Raw genomic sequence first — 24,743 nt, forward strand, 5'->3', positions numbered from 1 at the left:
TGTTTCAATAGCTGAATAAGCAAGAGATAAGACAATGGTTTGTCTGAAGTCATCCAACGAGCAGTGTCAGACCAGAGATCAAATCCAGCTCCTGCAGGCCCCTGCCCCAGGCTTTAGCTGGTCACCTCTGCTTACATGTGGAGGTTCAAACAGACACTGGGTTCTGGGAGAGCTTTGCAGAAGGGCTGCAGGTTGACATGCTATGGTCAAAGTGCTGAGAAGGAAGATGTCTGGCTAGACTAACTGTCCAACACATTTCTTTACTGCCAGAGAAACATGTTTTGGTGCTCTTTTGTGCACAAATTACTCCTTATTCAGCCACTCTGGGGTGCATTGGGTGGGGAAAGTGTCTCTCTGTGGCACTAATGGAGCACAGTGTTGAATTCTCATTAGTGACCACATATCTGCTAGTCTAAGAATGTGCTTAAATGGTTACTTAAATTTTTGTGGCCCCTTCCATTCATCTCCACAGAAGATTAAGTATCTACAAAAGACTTAAACATCCCCAGCCTTACACTGGGCTGTTTATCTTTGTAAGCCACAAAGTTGTAAACAATTTTTATTTGTTGGCAGATATTTGAAGCCTCGTATTTTTGGCTATCAGCCAGTCCAGCTAACTCACAGGCCTCAGGGATGAGTTAAAGGAAGTTACACTTCTGATCCTCTGGGATGGCTGACATTGACTCTTAGCTCAGGGATGATCCAAGATCAAAGTATCTCTTCATTCTAACATGGATCTTATGACTACAAAACACTTCACCAATTTGGGGCTTTCTACCAATTTACAAGTATAGAGTGAACTGCTTGAAAATGTGAGTTGTAAGCAGCTCGGTCCATGAACAGGGAGAGACACGGGAGTCCTGGCCCAGCACTGTTCACAAAGATGTGGCTGCTTCCTCCCCCCCTTCAGACTCCTCTTTCCCTGCTTAGCGCTGAGAAATCCCCCCAGTCTAACAAAGACTCACACTTCGGTGTCTGGGCTTTCAAGTGTGCAACAACAAACAACTGCAGCAGGAAAGAGCACCGAGGAAGCAGCTTCTCTTACCTCCAGCCTGGTCCTGTCTACATCTTTTAGTATTTTATTTCGCCCTCTGTTGGTCACCATGAGCATTTCATATGGAAAAATCTGTTAACAACGTATAAAAAGGGGAAAAAGAGATGGGTTTATATTGTAAAGCAGAAAGAACACAACGTGTCTCATTTTCATCACCACACACACATTTGGTTTTCTTTTGCAAAGGAAATCATGGCTCTTTCTATTGTTCCCAAAGTTGCATGAAAGACAATCTGGGCACAGCAAGAACTTGTTTAGTATCAAACTGCCTCAAACTGTTGAGCCACTATGTACTTGGCCACCCCACTGGCTTTTATGGTGCATATAATACATCAGCTAGGTTTGGGTTGACTGAGCCCTCTCTAGTCAATGTACCTTCTCATCCATCATAGACAGCTCGAAGGAAAGGGACTGAAAAGATGAAAGTTCATTTAAAAAAGCAGCAACTCAGAATAAGCAAGACATTAATTCATGGGAGCCACTGCATTCAATGGAATTCATCTCATGATTGTCTCTGCCACTTTGGACAGTTAAAGAATCCAAACAACTGCCCACTGTGCTTGCTGGCTGTGCCATACATACACGGATTAAGGGAGACAATGTTACAGACCTATTTGTCTTATGCACCATCTGCTTCAGAAGAGTGTGTGACCAGCACAACTCTCATTACCTTCTCCCTTGATCTCCCTTTGCATTGCAAAGATCATCCAGAACTTATGCATATCAATTGGTCAATAATAAATTCTTGACTGCATAAATGATTTCACTTTTGTTTTATACACACAGGTTCTTTGTTTGAAGTAAAATGTTTACTGTCAGCAGGTCTCAAATCAGCCTAATCCAATAGAAACAATGCCTCTTAGAAAGGATTTCAGAAAGCTGTGTGCCCTAAAATCAGTTTGGGAACAAATGAAACTCTACTTTAGGATTTTTTCTTAAGCAGACACTTCCATGAATGCCTGGAATGACTCAGGAGAGCTCATATTCCATCTGACAGAGCCTCTCTATAGCCCTGCTTATTGCATGTCTCTGCCGAGCAGGAAAACAGCATTCCCAGTGAGGTTCTCCTCCAACCACTACTGAAGTCAACAAAGTTCTTCTGCAGACTTCAGTGGCAAGTGGCTCAGTCTTTACTGTTATTTATAGATCTTGTTTTACTTGGCCACTGGGAATGGGAGTGAGACCACCAAAACTCTCCTGGAGAGACAGCTGAGCTATTATCAAACACTATTAATTCAATTCTTTTACCACGAGAAGAAATTCAACCTGATCAACTTTTGTACAGTGCCAGGCAATTAAGTTCATTCCATTGTCAACAACTATCACAGCAAACTGTTCAGAAATACAATAAATAAGATTCAGGCATCAGGGAACACACCACTGAGTTTATTGTAAGTGATAATAACTTAAATAACGTGTACTTACATAGCAATTGTAAGATACGATTCTTAGGAGTTTCTGACATTGTCACAGTCATACAGTTAAGTCTATACATTGTTCATATGTGATATATATGGCTACCATATACAGAATTATAGGAAACTAAAATGTAACTTTTCATACTCAAACAGGCAGAGTTTAAGTCAAGATCTACGGTCTTAAGTACATTTTATATTTGGGTATTAACAGCAAGGCATGTCTCAATCTGGGGTGGCAGGATGCACAAATTCTGTCCTTTCTGGAAAACTATGTGGTAAAAATTGATCATTCTTGAGTTTACTAGTTTTCACTTTTCCTGTGTTTCACTTGGCTTCTTTTCCTTTATCAAGTTTGAGTTAGAGTTGGACCATTGACATGAATAAAAGTGCTGCCAGTTCACACGTGTCGAGGCTCTGGCATCATCTTTATATAAACATCAACAGAAAGTGACCTATTATCTCATGAAAATTCCCCATACATTTTGTCACTAATAATACTGACAGAATTTGTCACCCAAGATAACATTCCAAATCACTGGATGCATCAACAGCAGTGGTGGCTACAAGAATTTCTATGCCACTGAGAAAGAAATTATTTGGAATAAAAAGTGGTATCTCAGGAGTTGGGGATGTCCTCAAGGTCTTATTTATGTGTTATATAAAACCACTTGTTAATATACATTGCACTAGGGTGTCAGCTTATACAGCCAGGGTTATTGCCTCATACAGTTTGTCTGGAGGTGACTCGGAAGCACAAATAGCGATGTGGTTTGCAAAACGAGCTCCTCGCTTCACTGATCCTTGTAACTTCAAAATCATGATTTCTTGGAAAGTTCACCAGTTATAAGATTTAGAATACAGCCCAGTTGAATCCCCTCTATAGATTTTGTTCATTTTTGACTCAAACATCTCTAGACACAGCTGCAAAAGCATTTTAATTCATATCTTAAAATTATATTCAGCTGATGTTGCCTCTTTCTGCAATAAATCTGGAGAATTCCTTATATATGGAATTCAGTGCCGAGAGCTAAGGAATAGACCCAGACAGACATGCAGGTATCTAACTTCCAATTTGAAACCATGATCCATGCATTTCGTTCCTTTTCCAATTAAGACAGCCTCAGGAGTGCATTGTGACCCTCACATCCTGCATCACTTTTCCAGCCTGACACATCTGAGGCTTTCCCATCAAGTTTGGCCTGCTGTTATGGCTAGTGGAGATCTGACAGAGAACTAGCTATTGAGTATCTTAAGTATCTTTGTTTTGGCTCTGGAAAAGCCTCCTTAACCCAAGAAGAACGCCTGGGCTGCCCTCAGCCTGTCTGAGTACCAGCACCTGGAATGAGCAAAGTCCAGAACACAGGGAGAGGTTTGGCACATAAGGAGCAGGGGCTGAGGGGAGGTAAAGAACAACAAGGGAACTAAGACAATTCCCATATTTTATCTGCATTTCACAGTCAAATCTTCATTGTCTTGAATGAAAGTGAATAACATCTGCACTTGCCTTTGGCTCCAACATGTTAGGCATAGATACTCCTCTGTCCATTCTCATCCCAGGGACATGACCATCCGGAAGGGACTGCATCAGATACAGGTATACATCAGACACATAGGTTACACACACAGAGGGTAAAGGCACTCAAGAAGTGGTGAATACAAAGGTAAATTTGCCCTGAGCCTTCAAGTCTTAGTATTTAGGGCTATCACAGAGATCATTGTCATGCCTATTGTTCAAGCACTTCACAGAGGCACGCAGAGGGATCCTTCCATCCTCTCTGCCACCACAGCCTCTGTCACTGCTCAGGCTGCTGCCCTGCTGAGCCTGCAAATGTCACTTCCCAGGAGGGCCTTTGGACCCCAGGGGAGAGTGACGGGTCCTTTTCCATCCCTGCCACTAAGCAGGGTTCTTCTCAGGACACATAGCCAGAGGCATTAACTCACATCCCACCCAACAGCATACAAAGCACTCTTTACACCTCTGGGCTTTCCTTCCTGTCACTTACTGTATCAGCTGAGGGATTTGCCTCTACCAATGGGAAATTTTTACTATAAACACAAACAAGGACAGGGCAAAAAGGTGCTGTTTTGACACAGGTGCTGTTCCTAATGAAATAACACTTGGAGCACAATACATGGGCTGCTCTTCTCTCCTCCCATAATCTTACTCTCTTTCCAATCATGATTTTGACACACCATTAACAAAATTATCCCAGCAGTTAAACCTTTAAATTATCATTTCATGTTGTGATTGTGCTGAGGAGCCAGTCAGACACAAACCATTCTGGAAAAAGCCCTTGGACTTGGAGTAAAAGGGGTTATATTTGCAGGCACACCTCTTACTGGCTCATCTGTGATGGCAGCACTGCAGAAAACTACTGACCAGCCATCTTGCCTGGAGAGGAAGTTCCAGGGTAAAACTGAGAAGTTCAAGGCTCCTGATATGGGAGAAAATTGCCTCGAGAAGAGACTTTTTATGTGCTTCTGGAGACACTACTAGAGAGGCTGGAAATAAATCCAGCTTCAGCTGTCCAGAGAGCAATATTACAGATATCTCATGTATCAACAGAGACTGGACTTTACAGAGCAAGTTGCAGAACTGGTGAGAGCTGTCTCAGCCCAGCTCTGGGGAGGTAACAAGCAGGTATCTGAGGCTGTGCCTGGCTTTTTTGTTGGTAAGGGTCTACATTGGTGATTATACTCAAACATGCAGGAAAATCAAAGCTATTGTCTCAAGAAACCCTTCCCTGTAGCAGAAATTCAAACTTCAACGAGAAAGTAGATGCTTTTAGTTCTGCTGTCAGTTGATTGATGAAAACCCGTACTCTACCTGGAAATCTGAAAAGCAAGAGAGACATCTCATCAGTTCTACAGTGTGAAAGAACAGGAATCAGTCACAATCTACCACACAGTCCTTGTGTCTCCTGGTCTACTGATCTTTGGAAATATTAAGAGACACAAAGCTGCTGTGATGTGAATAAATAGCCAACTGAAATTTGAATGTGTAGAGCAGGATTCACCTCACCTAACCTCTGCCACCAGGTAGCTGTCTAGATTCCTCCCTTATAAAGCAACATGAGCACCAACAGAAGATGCCTGATCACAGGGTATCTGAGATAGTCAGGATCAAGTTCACTTTGCAGGCAATTACCATCTCCACTCCAGCTCAAAGTTTCCCAACTTTCAGATATATTGTCAACTTTTATTAGGCATTCACTGATAGCTCAAAGTCATCATGAAAGCAACAGGGGATTAGAAAGCATTCTCTTCCTTTCTTCACTGTGGCACATTCCTACAGATGGTGTAGTGCATGGTAATTTTCAGAGAAAGGAAACACCATAACAGACCTCAGTACATATTCTTGAAAATATACAGGTCACCTATTTTTCATTTGCACCAATACTAAAGCAACCCCTTGGGATAAACAAGGATCAGTCCCACATAGCAGATCTAGTCAATTTTTTAATAGATATTTGCAGAGTTTGAGTTAATTGTTGAGTTTACCAGAGGAAGGTAAAATGTACTGAGCAAATACAAACCAACTACATCTACAGCCTTAAAATAAACCAGCAGAAATGACCAAGCATGATATGACATGTTTAGGAATGAAGTGGCTCCTCAGCCTTACCTCTAACACCACCACTCACATCCCCATAACTGTTGTACTGACCAAAATCTGTAGACACTGGCTGTAACAGGAAAAGAGGAACAGTCATGTGAATGAATTCACAGTTCATGACTTCCCAAGAAGGTTGGAATGTGGGGACTAACAAATTGCTTTAAGTCTTTTTTCCCCCTCAATTTTCACAAGCTTTCTTGCATTGCTTTCTTGCTTTTTTAACAATGTGGTTTGTGGGAAGGGTTTTGTCTGACTTCAGATAGTCTTATAAGAAAGCTTGATCAAACTGAATATGCAACAGTTAACACAGAAATACTATGGATAGTTACAACCAATTTTTGCTTCTCTAAATCACCATCTCCTTACCCTGTGTAGTCCATTTTTCCCATAGCCAGGGAGTGAAGAGGTTTTGGAGGCTGCAGCATGTGCTGTTGAAGGGAAGGAAGGGAAAAATCTTTTACTGGAAAAATCCCATGGAAACCCAAACCCAAGAACATTTGAGGAATCAATTAGCACAAAAAAAACACAGTTAAAAGAGCTAAGCATATATATAATCAACCGAGATACACTGACTTTAAGAAACTAACATCTCAGCTCCAGATTCATCACAACCTTCCATACACTCCATAAGTTACATGCAGTTTTATCATGTTATGGTGGCAGGTCATCAAGAAGGGACACTGGTTTTATCAGGCTCAAAATCAAAGTGGTCTCCACTGAGCTCGAATTGATGCTTAAGGATCAGGCAACAGAGCAAAATAACTTCTTAGCCCTGAGCTAGATAAAAGCATTGCTGTGCACTTTATCATGGGACCAAGATAGAGAATCCAGGATCAGCAGTGTCTGACTGGACAGGTTCCCTCTTAAGTCTCCCATGCAGACCCATTCAATTGCACTCTCCTAAGTGGCACATGTGCTTTATATATCATCATCATACCCTCTGAACCTTTCAAGAATTTGCTTCCTATCCTTTCTATTGAAACTATTAATGTACCCATGCTCCCAGCTTGTGCTTCTGCACAAGCCAACATGCTTCTGACTGGTACACTCCACTGTCTTCGTATTCAGATGCTGCAGCTCACCACTTCTTGCTACAAAGGGAAAAAGGCTGTTTTGTCAGTGTAACTGACAGTTTGGTACTACTGACTTTGCCAGCAGAATGACCAGAATGGGCAGTGCTGAGGGAATCAAACAGGCTTGAGAAGTTGTTATTCTGATCCAAAATTATAGTTACCCTGCACATGATGTGACAGTTCTGACAACATGATGTGATTCAAGAGAGCTCTGTGAATCCCACTTTCATCTGAAATGAAAGCGAAATAAGGTATCTGGGGCCATTTAACATGGCATTTGAACTGATCTTGGAAACTGCGTGAACCTGACAAAGACAATGTGGAAATGTCAAGGCTGTGTTTTTGAATACAGATAAAAAGATGGGTAAATAGGTTTGTCAGTATATTGATAAACAGCAATTCTACAAGTTAATACAGCCCCTTCAGACAACATCCTCCATAAAAGAATGCAATTCTTGGGTTTTAAAATGTTATTTTTACCACAGAAGGGCAGGGAATGTAGAACTTGAGGCACTGCTGTTGCCAGCAACAAGCAGTTTTGGGGAAGGCACCAATGACATGACAAAAGGCAATTGATGAGTGCCCTGGTTATCACTGCAAAGAGGGATGGACACATCTCCAATAAAAGGATCCTCCACCCTGTGCTAAGGTTAATAAAAAATGGTAAGCTTTGAGTTGCACAGGTAGACTCTGGCCCTGAAAACATCACAGGTAGTGAGGGAGAGCCACAGAAATTCTCTCCATGACCACAAATAACAGCAACACACTTATACAACAAGGAACAAAAGGAAATCTCTGCTTGGCAACTACTCCAGTGGATAACTCTGAAGAGACTCATCTTGTCCCTTCTTGACCTGAAGCACAGCTGCTGTGCTACCATGACCAGAGGATGACGAGGGTGAAATGAAACCTCCACACACTTCTCTGGAAATCTGAGGAGGCCACAGATGTATAACAAGCTGTGCAATGAGGCCAAAAATCTAAGCCAGCAATTACCCAAGGCTGACTTTTGTGCTTTTGCTCTGGAATAGAATATCCTCGATCAAAACAGTCAAGGCCAAAATGCTGTCTGTGTTTGGAATATTCTGCTCCACTGGCAAATGTTACCGACTTTCTCTCTGGAACCACCGGTTTAAGCAAAAAGTGTTACTTTAATTTAAACCCCAAGCTTATGAGCATGTGTGCTATGCAACAGGCACTGATCTCATTCCTTATCTATATTAGAAAAACTCTCTCCTCAAAAAATTCCTGAAAATCCTCAATGTCATATTCCTTGTAAATAAAAAACAACCAGGACACTCCTCACCAAAACCAGCCAATGAATTAGGCCACGCTTTCAGGGGAGAACACCACATACACACATATCACACAGTCATCCCAGAGCTCTCTTGTTTAGGAGATGGCTTCATATATATATGCATGATGTTCATTATTCACTGTTCATTACTAGCTTTACAGCCTAAGGGAATTACCTGGGGAGTCATAACGACTGGCAGAGAGGGCTGACCTATCGCGACTCTCCTTTTCCATCTCTTCTTTCAATATCAATTGTCCCAGGCCAGAGTTGAGCTATAAATGGCAATCAAAAAACAAACAAAAAATCAACAAAAATAAAGGAATTGCTTTCAGAAAACAAAGGGGCACTTTTTGGATGGTGTTCAAAAACAGCAAGCTTATAACCACCTTCATGAGCTGCTCCTCCTGCAGCTGCCGGCGCCTCTGCAGCTCCTCATCATCCTCCTCTCTTCCACTTGATCTGCGTCTCATGTCAGCTCCTGCTTCCACATAACCACAGTACAGAGATAGCTTTGTGTATCAGTTCAACTGCAGCTTGAAGATCTCAATGCTAGTTCAAAGTACTGGTCAGTCTGATTTACTGAATAAACAGAGTAGTATTTTTGTGCAGACTCAAAAAGACTTTTTCAAAACTCACTCTTGACAAAACTCACCCAGACATCCTGCCCTATGGCTATCAGGCTTCTGGGAGGTTAAACTGCACATGAGTTCTAAACCAGGCAACAGTCCTGGGTGCAAAAGCCATGAGTCAATGCAACAGAAAAAGGGAGCTTAGATTGCTTGTCCTGGAAATGTGGGGTTTTATGACACCAGTAACTATACTGGCAGCTGAAAACAAAAAGTCTGATCTACGTGTATACTTTCATCTCAACTCAGAAAATAGATCCTGAATCAACATTTCAAATGGAAAATTAAACTACATCAATTTCCTAAATGGACACTCATATTTGGAATGCGAAAGGCATTATTTTTAGTCTAAAATGAAGCAAACTAATTGTATCCATTGGAAAAAGCTAAAATTAATTAAGACACAGGTGTTCTACGTTTTAGTTCCTTGCTTTTTATTGAATCATTTAATTTTCTTAAATGTTCTTAAGATACATTCTAATTTGAACACCAGGACACTTCCATGAATACACAGAATATGATATTGCTGCAAGCATTTCTATTTTCTTTCTGCCCAGGCTATATCCTGACACAGTTATTCACTAACTCTGTGTTGGACAAACTCAGTGTTTCATTTGAATGAAAACTAAATTTTGCAGCTAAATTATCAGAAGACTTATATCAATTAAATGTTTTGTATGGCAGGGTTAGACTGATGCCAATCTGGACAGAGACGAAAAGTTGTGGAGAAATTGCTTTTCTGTACTCAAATGATTGTTTTGTTAGGTGTCCTGAGCTTTTGCAAGACTTTTCAGTATAATAGTGGCAAGCCTGGGGTTTTTTGACAGTTGAGCTCATTCTAGCACTGTAAGCAAAATAACACACTCAGAAAATCAGAGAAGCAGCTGAAAAACCTGAGTCTGTTTTTTAATGACTAATTTTGTACGATGCATTTTTATTTCTGAATAAAATATGTCCATGAGCACTTTTTTTATCTTTACAAAGCAGTCCTGTTTAGTTTCATGGGTGTAACAAAACACCTGATGGCAAATATATCAAAGCAGCTTTACTGGAAATAATTAAAAGTTGTCACCCACTGCCTAGAGACTGAGCCAAGAGCCAAAATTACCCACAAAGGCTGCACCTCAGACATATGACATAGTAAAGCTGTAGTTATCACAAGCGTTGTCAGGAGAGTTTTAAGCGTGTAAATATTATCACTGTGACTGTAAATGTTTGTCAGGTTGCAATCCTGTATGAAGAACAGTTAAAAAAAATGTTGCTGCATATGCAGCCTTTTCAATTGGCCACTGAGTTCTCCTACCCTGCCCTCTCCCTCAGCACTGCTGTGGAAATCCCATTGTGATGAAAACTATGCACTCCTTCACAGAAACCTGAACAGGCAACACCTTCAGAGCTTCAGACATAGCTTCAGCAATGAACCAGACTTAATGGTTTCTTTTATTCTATAGGGTCAATAAAAATTAACAGAGGTAAAACCAAAGCAAAACAAATTAACAAATGATGGCACAAGTGATGTAAAGAAAATCAGACACCTGCAGTGCTGCAACATAAAGAAAACACAAGCTGTAGATACAATAACCGAAAATCTGGACTTTTTCAGTCTGTAAATTGTTCCACTTTAGTCACTGCTTCTCACCACGTGTGGTTGGAAGCAATCATGTTTTCTGTGGAATATTTGCCTTTAGCTTAGGCCTAGAAGATTACACAGACAATAACTGAAAGAAGTCAGGCTTGTGTGACACGCCACATTTTTAAAGCTACTGCATGGGAGTTGACATAATTTGTCTATAGGTTAATCTGTTTGGTCAATTCCAAAGTCCTTCAGCAAAACCTCTTTTTACTCAGCACTGATCAACAGTTTTAAATCCACAGACACTCAGAGGTCTCCCCAGAAGAACTGCACTTTGTGGTGAATGCCTGGAGTGGACACAGCCTTTAGTACCCATTTTTACAACTCTGGTATTAATCTTCTTTGGTTACCAGTACCTTTGAAGCCTCAGGGCTTGTACCTCTGTTTATTTCTTTTCCATACCTATGGCAGCAAGGGAGGGAGGACCTGGCCAGTGGTCTGTCTCAATCTTTGGTATCTCGTTGGGTGCTGGTGCATGAGCTGCTGGGAACTTGGAGGACTTGATGATATCCTCGGAGGACTTGCTCTGTGCTGCCAAAGCAGCTGCATCTAGATGGCAATCAGGGAACTTAGCTAGGTAAAAATCTGTATCCATATAAAGGTCTTCTGCATTTTGGCAAAATTTTATACTTTACAAGAAGTTAGTGTTCAAAAGCAAACATTTTCATGTTTTGCTTTTCTAACTGCAAACTGAAGCAAAGTAATGTCTTTCTCTTGCCAATAGACTGGAATTAAACCTTCCTCTCCTCCCTCACTCCCATCCCCAAAATAACCCCAAGTGAGCTTTGGATTTTACTATGGTTGCAGTGTTAGAATGATTAGACAAAAGACAGACAATTCAATTTAACAGTAATTGCCAATATAGGTGATTATTAATGAAGGTGAAACCAGATTTATGCTCTCATCTGTTTTCCCTTTAGTGTCATTCAGAGGAACAACACTAGTTTTAACTCTACTGATGCTAATTATTTCCTATGTTTCTGTGAAAAGCTGCAAACAAACCAACCAAATCTGAAACAAATATGTTTATTTAACCAGTGGATGTTTTTCTGCTGCGTGCCCTTGCTTATTAGCACGCAGTAGTAGTGAAACCAGATGTGAATTGATTAAGAAATACTAAACTCCATTCATATCAATTTGGCAAGGAAAGGCATTTGCAATGAAATGAACCTCACCAATAAGTTATCTAAGCAGTTGGGCATCCATTTAAGATTCCAGCCTAAGCCAATATCCGTTAAAAGCACGTGAGAATGTGCAGTATGGCTTTCACTTCTTAACAAGCAAAAAGATAATTCAATAGGTTCAGTTCGCATTAAAACCAGCCTTAACTACCTCTTATCTGAAAACTGGTAGCTCAAATCCCCTTCTCTTATGTGAAGCTATCATAGCAGAATTAAGGATTCTGGACTTTTTTTTTCCTTTTACCATTTTTTTCCATACAGAAAGTTAACAAAGTGAAGCATGTGTTGCTCATCCATCATGTTTAGGAACAGTTTAGGTAGATTAGGAACATCAGTATTAGGTATTATTGGGAATTTTGGGCATTTTATGATGGGGAAACTCTAAGCATCATTAAAGGTATGGAGGAAGCCGGTCAGAGTTTACAGAAGCATGACTTCAAACAGTACTTACGTATTAGAATTGGTGATGACAGTAGTTAAACATTCACATGTTAATGGGAGGTGAGGAGATACATTAAAACCATAAAAACAAACAAAAACAATGTTAAGACTTTTCCCAAAATGAGCATATGGCTTGAAACTTAAAAAAGAAAGAGGAAAGCTCCCTGATGTAACACCCACACCACAATGTGATTTGCAATGCCCACCTCTGACTATGGAATGGACTCTCCAGGCTTTCCTAAGCGTCTCAGTTCAATGGCTCTCAGTCACCTGTTCACCTGAATCCTGTAGGACTGCTCATTTGCTACTTAGCCCTAAATGCATTTCAGTGGGTACAGGGTCTGCAAAGGGATGTGAACTCAAAGCCTTTAAAAAGTGTCTTCGTCCATCCTTCACCACACGACATAAAAATCACCTCCAGCTCATTGTTCTCGATTCAGAGCAGAAAGGAAGAGCAAACACACTCCATTATATCTGGGACCTTGCTCTGCTTCTGACATCATTATTCTTTCAAACTTGCTATAACAATGTCTACACTGAAAAGATTAGAGCACTAACACAGCTGTCCAACTCAGAACCCAACCACCTGGAAAAACAACTGCAGTGTACCTGAGCTGTATCACAGGGTCTGAGAAACAAATCAGCCCTGTCAGTGATAATTAAAGATCCTTATTTAAAGCACAGGTGTATTTGGAACTCCAGTCTGATAAAATCTCCATTTTTGATGTTGAAATGAATTATTGTACTTAAAATACTTAAAAATACTTTAAATAATGATATTCTGTAAAGTCCCTATCAGAGAACAGTCTGTTGTGAATCCATTTTGGCAACACTACCTTTACTCTGAAAATATAAATTTAAAGAAGTGAAATACATGAAGGCATCACAATGCTAAAAAGACAGCAATGGCCATTCTGCCATTACTATCAACATGGTCAAGATTTAAACCACATGATCCAAATGAAACAACATGCTTTAAAATATAATTGCTCAGCAGGACATGCAGTAACAGCTGTTTAAAGCGTGGACTGCTAGTTTTTTGCGCTCACAAAGTAAAAAACAATGCTTTTCACTAGTCTACATGCCTTCTAATTTAGTTGACACTCCAGTTTTGAAACAAAAAGGGAAAGATCATTTACCATGTTGTTTGTAGATGGGCGGTTTCCTGTAAATGTTGACACCTTGATCTGTGAAATTGAGAAACAGAAAGATGGGGATATGAAAACTTCTTCAGCTGTAGATAAAGATAACTCCAACACCAAAACCATAGACAGACGAAATCAAAGATGTAGCACGAGAAAAAGCCAGAAAGCTATTTCTAGTATTACGCCAACTCAGATTGTTTAAAGAAAAGAAAATGTAAGAACAAGTGAAAAGTCAAAGACGTGTGGCATGAAGTCCGTTGGAGCTGATTCTGTAACATGTGGATGCATCCAGGTCATGAGCCATTAATTTTAAACATTCAGAAGATTATCAGTGGCATAAAAGAGAAGAAATGCAAAGAAGCAAGACATCTGAATGGTGGAGACACAAGTCATTTGGAGAAATCTACCCCAAATAACTTCTGTGGAAAATTGTGCTTTAGTTGCAACAGCTCAATTTTCTTTCCAACTGCCTGGCTGGACTGAGCAGAGGAGAATGCTGTCAGCCTACGATTCCCTTTGAAATCCAGACAACAAAAAAGCTGCCTAATACACTGTTTTGAACAGTCAACAACAGCTGCACTTCAGTGAGACAAAGGAATGCTTTACACAGCATTAACAGATTTACTGAAACCATGAGGACAGGTTTGATTTCCTTTTTTTTTGGTATTTTTTCTATGTAAGAATCAACACATTTCAAATTCTCAGTGTAAAACAGAATAAAAACACTTCCCAGAACTCTAATGCAGTGAATCTAAAGAATGCCTAAAAGATACCATATTCTTACAAATAACAATCTAAGCCACAAACCAATTTTTCTAAACTACCTTTCCATCCAAGGCAACACTTCATGTATTTGGCACAGCTACAAATACAAAGTTAATCCACAATCAGTGCTACGGTGCAAAAATCTGTCAAAATCTTATTACGAGGCCAAAATGAGCTACTGGGAACTAGAAAATGAACGTCAGAAACCCATTTTGCTACTTCATACTGCCTGAAAGAAAAAGTTTCCAGTTGCATTAGAATGAAAGATGTGCTGTAGGAAAATAGCCTTTGGCATTAAGGAACATTAACCCCAAAAAATCTATTTGAAACAGATGCAAGTCTTACTCTGTAGAACCCTACATCCTTGACTAAACCGACACAGTCATTGCACACAAAGACACTGAGGTATTTCACTCTTTGTTAGTGATCTGTTATGGCAACTTGACCAGCAAATAGGTACTACCATTACCAGGGCAGTCATGCAGTACTTTTGCGTACATCTGTACCAGAAAGCTGTGAGAAGGACAGGAACACAGCCCCTTCTGTGCCAGCTGAAGAGGACAGCTCTCCCACCGTGCTGGAGATTACTGCTCAGAGGTATTCATGCAAGTGTGCTTTAGCTTACGCAAGTCCAAGTGAGCCGGGTCAGCTCCAGCAGTCAGACAGCCCACCTTAGCCAAGCCAGGTCACACTGACTGAAAGGGAAGTTCCCCCAAACAGTTTATCTGCCAGATCTGAGGAAAGCTGGAAAAGCAGTAACCCCTGGCAGTGTGAAGGGATACTGGACTGAGTGGGACCTCAAGAATAACTGAATATAACCAGGCTTTCAGGTAGCACTTATGTGGTCAGAAGATGCACCACCACAACTCTAGGGTCATGCACCTTCACCTCATCAAAATCCAACACAGATGATCTCCACAGAGGCTGGAAGAACTGTGCAGCTCACTTCAAAACAGAGAACACCCTTTATAGACAAGACATTCTAAGGCATACACATCCTTGTAGATCTGCAGGTCTCTCTGGGGATACCAAGCCATTGCATGAAACAAGTAAAGAAACATCCTCATCTGCTTTCAAAAGAGAATACTAAACTGGAACTATTGGGTTCAAGACTGAAACAAGTCACAACAATCTGAGTAAACAACATACATAATGGCTTGCTGCTCAAGTCTTTTCTGCATGTGAATCAAAACCAACTCCTCCACAGTTAGCTGAGTTAGGCTGGTGCTCAGCTGGTGCAACAGGGAGAAAAATCAAGCCCCACACAGCTCCTACCCAGCTCACCGGCCATCAACAGATCCTAACACCAAGGCATTCTAACACTAGACCAACAAAACAGATAAAATCACAATGAACCTCCCTCCCTCCATTTCTTAATTCACTACTCCTCTCAGCAAGCCCAGCTGCAGTTCCAAACCCTGAGGGTGCAACCTATGGCAAACAGTGTGAAAGGATGGAGACGAGACAGAAGTTACAAAGGCTACATTCTACACTGTGACAGGACACCGAGACACATACAGTGCCAGCTCCTACCTGGAACATGGAAATGTTTAGGGGCCTGAGCGTAAGTTGGAGTGAGAGGGCGGCTGTCGGGCCGGTAAGGGACAGGGGAGTTCCGACCGCTGGACGGCTCATTGCCTCCAATGAAAGAATGGAGAAAACAAAATGAGAAGAGGGAGAGCAATAAAAAAAAAGCAAGCCCAAACAAACCCAAACAAAACTGGTGGAATCGAAACCTCCAGGGAGAAAAGAAAGTGAACCAAAAAGATAAATACAAACAATAACAAGAACTGGTAGCTCTAGTGACTTTTTTTTGCCCCCCTGATATTCCTGCAGAGATAAAAATTCATGTTCAGGCTGGAGTTGAGGTTTGAGCAGCTCAGACTCATTCTGACGGCATGCAGGCAGGAGCTGTGTGCTTGCAGCTGGCGATTAGATGGGCAGCGTGGAAAAGAAGAATGGAAAGTTACTTGTCAATGGTTTAGTATGGAGATCAATAGTTGGAGTTAAAAGTCGCAGACACAGAGCACAGTAATTGATATGCAGACCCAAAAAGAAACCAGCTCCCAAGCAGATAGAAGCAGATGCTGGCAGTTACTACGGTTCTCTAAACTAAAAGCATACAGAAGCTAGAGACAGAAAATAGCTGTTGGGTCACTTGGCCCATATCAAAAGGCATTAACTGTTCTTTACACACTCTTTCATCGGTTTAGCACAATTATTGATACGGCAAAATAATCTGTAAAGTAATATAGTCCATCTGGCTACTGTCAGATGGGCCTCCCTAAATCTCTGTCACTGCCAGATTTGACTCTGGTGACAACACTTCAACAATGCTGATGTAGCAAATCTGAACCTAATGTCTAAAATTTAAGTTCCATTTTGCACACATGGTTTGTTCCATTTGTAGGGTTACTCTTATCAGGACCATTTCTTTGCATCCTAATAATCCACCACAGCGATCCAATGGCCCTGAAAGTTCCTGTGTCTGACAGGGCAAGAGGGCTGCTGTAGAACCATGCTGCTTGATCTCTAAGTGTCAAGATTTAACAGCCAGATGTCCAAACACATGACTGTATGTGGACCAGAAAAGAATATTGCTGCCTTCCACTTTGTGTCATTCCTCACTCTACTAGAAATTCACACAAGCAAAACCTGTTCACATGGGTGCTTTTTCACATGGGTATGGGTGACCAAAATGGTGAAAAGCAGGGGAGCATCAAGGCTCTTCCATTTTACAGGTATGCACAAGGGCTTAAAAAATCCTAGAAAAGATGATTAACAAAGTAAGAAAACAAAAAGGGGGGAAACAGGGGCCCACACAAGTACAGGTGGGCTATAAAACACAACAAAAAAAGAAACTGCAGGCCTCCTTTCAGCTACAGATTTCCTGTGTCTCATTAGATCCAAAGCCTTGACTCAGCACACTTCTTATTTACATATTGAGGGGGGAAGGAAGTTTTCTTTACAGTTCAAACAAAAGCTTCTCTTTTACTTAAATGGTCATTCTGCCAATATAAAAGGCACCAAAAGAAACAAAACCTTCCTTTACCAACCTCTCAGAAAGATGTGCCCCAGAGGCCTCTGTCAGTATATTGACTAATTGATCTGCACGTACATGTTTTAGAAATTACATGCACAGTTCAGGGGCTTGGTGGCCCAACATTTGTCGAGCAAAATGCATGGGCAATATTATGTATTTGCCAGGTGGATATTTCAGCCCTAAATGACATATTATTCTCTCAACTATATGAGTCGATGGCAGTTTTCTATTTCGGCCACAAGGCTGCTGAGCTTCTGGCCAGGTAACTAAGTGCTGGGTTTGCTAACTCTGAACAGCAGTATGAGCAATCAGTTAAAACAGTATCTAGGGTCCTTTACTTGTTAATTACAATATTGTGTTCTACTTGGCCAGCCTTGGAGATACTGTAATGGTGAAACATCAAACTTAGTTATGTCTTCTGTTTCTATTGAGAAATTATTATAAGTCACTTTTCAGCAAAAATCATTGTTTTATAGGGAAAAATTTCTATATGGAGATGGCCTCCAGATACAGTTAATCCTAACATTTATAACCTTTATAGAGGCGTGTAATTCTGCCTTTCTGCTTCCAGTAGCAATTAGTATATTCAATGAAAGAGAAGGATCAAAAGGGATTTATCGATCCTGTGGACTTGTCACAACAGAGGAGTCAGAAGTACATTGTATCTGCTGGGAACTGGTAGTCAAAATGTGGGCATGTTCCACTTACAAAGCCTCTATCATCAACAATACAAACATAGGGAAGGAACTCCTCTTAGACCCCCCTCTTTATCTCAGCTAAACACAAGTAAGTATGCTGACATCCATAAACATACTCTAGCTAATCCTGTGTCTGGTATCCAGATAATTTGTTTAGAGAGAACTGGTAACAGTGCATAATGCACAAAGTACCAGGCAGACAATTAGTGTGGTATCATCATGCTCATGTTGCTTTATGTGTAGCTTGTATTTCCTAGGGTTCCTGTGCAGTCCCTCTCTTCCTAATGACTCCTACTAGTACTGACAAATGGCTCTCCTCCACGCTTTCTAGGATGGCAGTCTCATTACCTCCAGATACTGCAGGAGGAGATGGTACATCTACTTAGATTCTCATTAGATCATCCCTGAGGAGCCTGCTTTAATAACGAGCCTTAAGTGCTTCAGATGCTGCTGTAAAATCGCTCACAATTTATGAGAGCACTGCCAACATCTGAGGAATGTGTGCATGTGCACGGGAGAGCAGAGCTGCTAGCCTGCCTGTACCTGCCTCCCAGTGCCTTATGGCCAGCCTGCTCCCAGCTTTACATAAAAGCAGGGGCTGTGCATGCTCTGAATTTGGGTTCCTTGCTGTGCCTGCACAGGAAAGTTTCTCATACTGTCTTGGGTATGCCATAGCTGGTGTTAACTCTAAAAAGCAACAAGAGCATTCCAGTTCACCAAGGCTGTAGGAAAAACTAGTTCCTACACCCCTGGCACGAAGTTGAACATTTGTGTGTGTAGATACATGTCAGTTAACATAAAAATCCATCACTTGAGCACAGCAGCCCCAGAATTGAAATTCGGATGCTTTTTTCCTTTCATTCTGTTTGCTCCACCAGGTAGTTCCCGTTTTCTATAGCTTGATTTGTTAAGCAGGTTCCTCAGCACTCAGGAATACAATTGCCTGTCTTCACGGAGCACAGCATAATGCAGGTTCCTGCTGCCTTCTGAAGTGTTCACCACTGGGCTCCCTGTGTGATCCACAAGCTAAGTTCACAGAACCAGGCCAAAAAAAAAATGCAGCCAACACTGAGCCTTCTGTCAACTTGCAATTTAGGTGCTCTGCTCCTGAATAAACATAGGAAAAAGGGCTCAGGAGCACCTGAAACCCTAAGTCTTACTCAGGCTTTGTCAAACTATCATTCGTCATCTTGTCCAGATGGGCAGCCCTTATTTCCCCCACAAAACTGAAAATCATGGAACAGCCAAAGCACGTCTGTTTTCCAGAGCAGAGCTTTCAGTTGCATCCACAAAGCTCTGGAAACCACTATCACATGCAGAGAGTGCTTGATTTCAGAGAACTGCCTCAGGAAAGGAAAGCAGAAACCTGTGAAAACCAAAGCCCAAATTCACAAGGAAGGCGGGTAGTTTGCTTACAGGAAGGTCTGTGAGCAGAGGCATACACATTGGAGCCCGTTTTATGGGGAAACCTTGCGGGGGAAGGGGGGGCTTTGCAATATTCTTGAATGCCTCTGAAAAATTCCAGGCATTTGAGATGAAATCCTGGCTCTCAAAGAGAGTTTTGTCTCTGATTGCAGTAGGGTCAGAGTTTCTTTCATTCATGGACTTGTTTTGATTCTTTCATAGCAAAAACAGTACTTTATTGAGACATGTCCAAATTAATTGAGAGTCCAAATGAGATTAAATGAAGTCTAAGCTGATGCATATTACACCCTCTGCCAGCTCATTCAACATCTATATTGCATCAACAAACTCTCCCTAAGACTTTCTGAGGCATATTTAGCCCCTTCATTCCTCAAAGTTCTTTACATTTGGCCTTATTTTGTATGAAAATACACTGAAATTGGTCTAAATGTTTACTTTTCCAGATTGGTGATAAAATAATAACACAGGTTTAATGTGTTGCATGCCACTTTCATTATCATTATGCTGTTTGCAAATTATGCTCCTTTACCAAAGCGGGTCTTTTGATCCATATTCTCTGACTCCTAAAGGGAAAAAAAAAACAACTCCAAAACTATAGCTTTATGAAATCTTTCTTATAGACTTAGACCAATCTCACCTTCCTGCTAAAAGTACAAGTGGCTTTGAGAAAGGCTGACCATGTAAAAAGGAGATCACATGATGTCTCTTCTTTGATTCATTGCAAATATATCTATCACACCTAATTAAACCTCATGGTGCTATAGTGCTCATTTCAGATACATTCACAAGGGTTTAATTCCCTAGTAGATACAGAAAGGCTGATCTTGAGGTTCTTGAAACTTTGAAACAAGACACTTAGAATACTCAAAAGCAAACTTCTATAAATAAGAGAATCAGGGAGTTGCATTAGATGCAGTCAATGCCAGAATATTCTCTTTTCTGTCACCCAGATGTGTAAAAGGAGTACTTGGACACACGTGGTAAGCAAGGAGGACAAATGAAGGACCATTTGGGAAACCCAGGTAAAACAAAATACCTATTTACGAACATGAGGTAGCAAAGAGGACACACAATATACCACAACTGGATTTAACAATACTCAAATGTTTAAAAAAGACCCCATATAATCCCTCCAAGTTGTACACTGGGCAAACTATATTATCTCTTCCTATGAAAACCACCCACACGTGGTAATAACAGAGAAGTGTATTTAATAAAAATAGGACCAGGCCCCATTACCTTGTCTTTCTTTAAGTGTACATGTACTGTTAGAATCATCACGGTTGGAAATGACCTTTAGAACATCAAGTCCAACCGCTAACCTCACACTGCCAAGCCCACCACTAAACTAAACCAAACCATATCCCTCAATACTTCATCTACATGTCCTTCAAATATCTCTAGGGATGGTGACTCCATCACCTCCCTGGGCAGCTCATAATAAGCCTCTTGGTGAAAAAGTTCGTTTGAATTCAACTATACAAATTAAAAGCTGTGGGTACCTGCTATGTGCCCTTTCTCAGATGTTCCACATCCTTGGATGCTGTACACTGTCACAGTGATCTGAACTTGAATGTTCAAGAGCTTTGTTGAGTTCCATATAAATCCTACTCAGCCCTAAAACCTTGATTTCGTATTTTCAGGAAACTGTGGATTCTTACAATGTCTTATGTGACACAATCACAGAGTCATTACAGTTGGAAAAGATCCTTAAGATATTAGAATCATAGAATGGTAGGGTTGGAAGGGATCTTTAGAGATCATTGAGTCCAATCCCCCTGCAGAAGCAGGGTCACCTAGATCAGGTCGCATAGGAACATGTCCAGGTGGGTCTTGAAGACCTCCAAGGAAGGAGCCTCCACACCCCCTCTGGGCAGCCTGTGCCAGGGCTCCCTCACTGAAACACTGAAACAGTTTTTTCTTATATTTAAGTGGAACTTTTTGTGTTCCAGCTTCATCTCATGACCCCTTGTCCTGTTACTATCTACTACAAAAAAAAGGGATGTCCCAACCTCCTGACACCCACCCTTTAGATATTTATAAATGTTAATAAAATCTCCCCTCAGTCTCCTCTTCTCTAGACTAAACAGCCCCAGTTTCTGCAGCCTTTCCTCGTGTGAAAGATGCTCCAGTCCCCTGAATATTAAGTCCAATCAACAACCTAACACTGCCAAACCCATCACAAAACTAAATCGTATCCCTCAGCATCTCACATCTGATAATCACAGATTCTTAAGGGTTGGAAGGGATTCAAAAGATCATCTATAGTCCAACCTACACCTTTAGAGTGCTTGTAAGCCTGCTTGGCCTTTTGTACCAATAACAGATACCCACCTAATCTACAGGCCAGGTAATTCTTTGAAATCTGAAAACAATAGGCAGGGATTTCCAATGATTCTTTTGATTTATCTGTTGAAGAAGCTATTTTCTCAATGGAAAAAAAAAATGACAATGACACTTGAAAGAGTGTGAGCATTAATCTGGATTTACAGCAAAGGAATGTTGAAATTGCAAGGGCTATGAATTAACTGCATGCTGAAATGAGCAGTGTATCTATTTTTAAGGGTCCCAATCTTTGAAGTTAGATTTTTTCTTAATAGTGACATAAAAGGAAAGTTGAAAGTGCATGTTAACAAAAATCACCTAAGAAAGGGCAAAAGTAGGAACCAGTAATGGTGATCTGAATGTTTGAAGAGCTATAATCTTGAGATCTATTAGCATTACTTGAAAGTTCATGGCAACAACTTCCTTGTAACTGTTTTTTATTATCTCCAGTTATGATTATCTACATTAATCAGTGGTGCCCAAATGCTGTCTATGTGCACCTTACTCAACTGCCTCATTTTGAGCTCTTGATATAAGCTATGACCTTCTCCCCTAACAGAAGAGACTGCACAGCCGGAGTGCTCTGATTAAAAAAGAAGTACAGTCCCATTCACAGAAAGCAAGAAACAAAACTAAAAGCTTATGAATGAGCTCCCTGAAGGGACACAAGGGAAGAACAACTCTCTCCTAATCAATCAGTGGAAAACAACAGATTGAAAAGAAGAGAATCCTCAGGTAGTGTAAATCCCTGCGGCTCTACTGCCTCACTAGTTGAGGAGAGGCCTCGAGATTTTCATTTGACTTTGTTGGGCACTAATTACTGTCAATGCGATTAACAATGATTAACTTCCTTGTTGCCACTGATCTTTATAGAATTCATTTATTTTTCTTCTCCATAATGCTGATCACCTTGCTCTGATCCAGGCAGAATTTGTAGCCAGTTTTTCAATGCGTGTTTTGAGGATGCAGAGGTGTAATTAAATTTGATATGCTAACGGCTGTAGTGATTGTTATGCCCTGCTTTAGAAAGATGCTAAATTAGGCACATATGGGTTCTAAACAGCACACGATGTATATTTCCTGTGTATTTCTAACAGGCTTGATGGCTCTTCAACTAGGGCCCTTAGAAATGACATATTTCCTCCGGAAAAAGGACATTATGTCTATTCTAACGTAGTTCCCAGTGTAACGGCACATTTCGAGGCATGCTCAGCTACACAGCCAACGCCAGCCTTATGGAGATACACCTTATTAGCTTGGACAGAACGCTAATAAATCTCCAGCCTGGAGGGTACTCCCTGGGGAGGCCTGGCTCCTTACCTTTGACATGGGGGATGAAGTGGTGTCGGAAGGGGGAGTTGGGGCGGGAGTCATGGTGAGTGGAGCTGAGACTGCTAGTGCGCAGGTAAGACAACCACTGCACACCAGTAGAGAGCAGCTCTGCGGCAGCAGGGAAGCGGGGGGCACAACGAAATGAAAACAAAGAAAAGCAATAAGAGAAAGGCAGGGAAGGAGGCTTCAAAGGAAGGGGGGAGGGAAAAAGGCATTGAACAATTAGGATTCTGAAAAGAAGGAAGGAGAAAAAAAAAAAGGTTAAAGACATACCGAAGGGTTTATAAATGTTAGACAAAATTACAGGAAGTATTAGAAGAGAGGCTCAGAATTGAGCTGCATCACTAAGTTAGCACAACATTCATTGGTTTAATGAGCTTCTGATCTATGCCTCCTTACCAAAAAGGAGCCTGCTACCAGCATGCAAACATCACAAACGTTGACGCTCAATTAGTTAAGAAAGCAGCTGTTGTGAAAAGTGCCTGACCAAAAAATGTCTGTCAAGAGGCATGCAAGCTGCTCTCTATTGTTTTAAGACATTCCAAAAACGCTGCCAACTCCAGCCAGGGCACTGCAGGAGGAAAAGGCTGCAAACTTTTTCAAAACTTACAGTACTCAATTTTTTGAAGAACCTTAGCCTGACAACATCAACACACTGGTTCACTTCTCTCTCCAAGGCTAGCTGGGAGCCAAAGAGAGGCTATCTGGGGCCACTGGCTTTATTCAGAGAGAAGTTATGCTTCCAAGTAACACAATGATAAGAAGTGCCATTAGGAGAAAAATGGTAAATATCCATGTGGTACTATCCAACATGAATAATTACTGCAGGAAAATTGTAAAGTAGCATTAACAATTACCCCAAAGCAGAGTAGCAACGATCAAAATCATGAATTCTACAGAACTACTTCAGTGTCATATGAGAAACAGAACCAGGTGAGCCAAAGATGATCTCATCGCAACAGAGATAAGTTTGAACAAATATCTTCCCAGAAAATCCCTCAGGCTGCAAACTTTTGAAGATTCTACATTTGGATCCAAACTCTGGCTTGAGCTCATCTGCCCATCACAAGAGTTACATAAACAGAGACTGCTTCAGGGGAAGGTTCAGAATACAGACAGTAAAACTCAATCACTGTAAAGTCTGGAATAGGGCCTGGATTTGTTCATATCCCTGATGCAACTGATACAAATGGAAAAATCCCATCAGAATTGCCAGAATCGAGAGACAGAAGTTTGCAGCTTTTTCATGTTTTTAAGGCTCTTTCGGTTTCAGTTGTAATGTCATCTTAAAACAACAGTCATGTTGTCAGCACCAAGTATCAGACACAATTTGCTTCTGTCCCACCTCCCTTGGGTTCTTTAAATAAGGCATTCACTGACAGACACAATTAGCTACTCTCAGCCCACTCCCACTAGGAAATGGCTACAGCATTCAAGTTCCACAGTGGTGGCTCTATTATAAATCCTTAATTTTAAAAATGCAGCTCCTATTGCATATGGGCTTTTGGCATCCCAACTCTTCAGCTGTAATCATCAAGGAAGATGAAAACTGCACGACTGTATCACTCAGTTTAAAAACAGATCACAAAGATTTAATTCATTGCCATAAACAATAAAATCAGTCTTGAAAAGTCTTCAATGAACGGCATTTAGAGATACACTCTAATGCAA

At 41.0% G+C, this 24,743-nt stretch overlaps 1 protein-coding gene across 2 annotated transcripts in view; it reads right to left on the reverse strand.

Annotated features, from left to right (window-relative positions):
• Positions 1-24,743, reverse strand: part of ABLIM1 (actin binding LIM protein 1) — a 195,498-nt gene that overhangs the window by 7,044 nt on the left and 163,711 nt on the right. Inside the window, exons 13-22 of one of the 2 annotated variants that reach the window (XM_062001129.1) lie at positions 15,783-15,887; positions 13,479-13,526; positions 11,120-11,266; positions 8,845-8,936; positions 8,634-8,730; positions 6,455-6,516; positions 6,098-6,158; positions 5,300-5,307; positions 3,977-4,051; positions 1,046-1,126 (exon numbers count right to left, since the gene is read on the reverse strand). In XM_062001129.1, coding sequence (XP_061857113.1) covers positions 1,046-1,126; positions 3,977-4,051; positions 5,300-5,307; positions 6,098-6,158; positions 6,455-6,516; positions 8,634-8,730; positions 8,845-8,936; positions 11,120-11,266; positions 13,479-13,526; positions 15,783-15,887 — 776 coding nt within the window. The other variant, XM_062001128.1, reaches the window with a different exon arrangement.

This window comes from Colius striatus, chromosome 8 (genome assembly GCF_028858725.1).
Source record: "Colius striatus isolate bColStr4 chromosome 8, bColStr4.1.hap1, whole genome shotgun sequence".
NCBI lineage: Eukaryota > Metazoa > Chordata > Aves > Coliiformes > Coliidae > Colius > Colius striatus.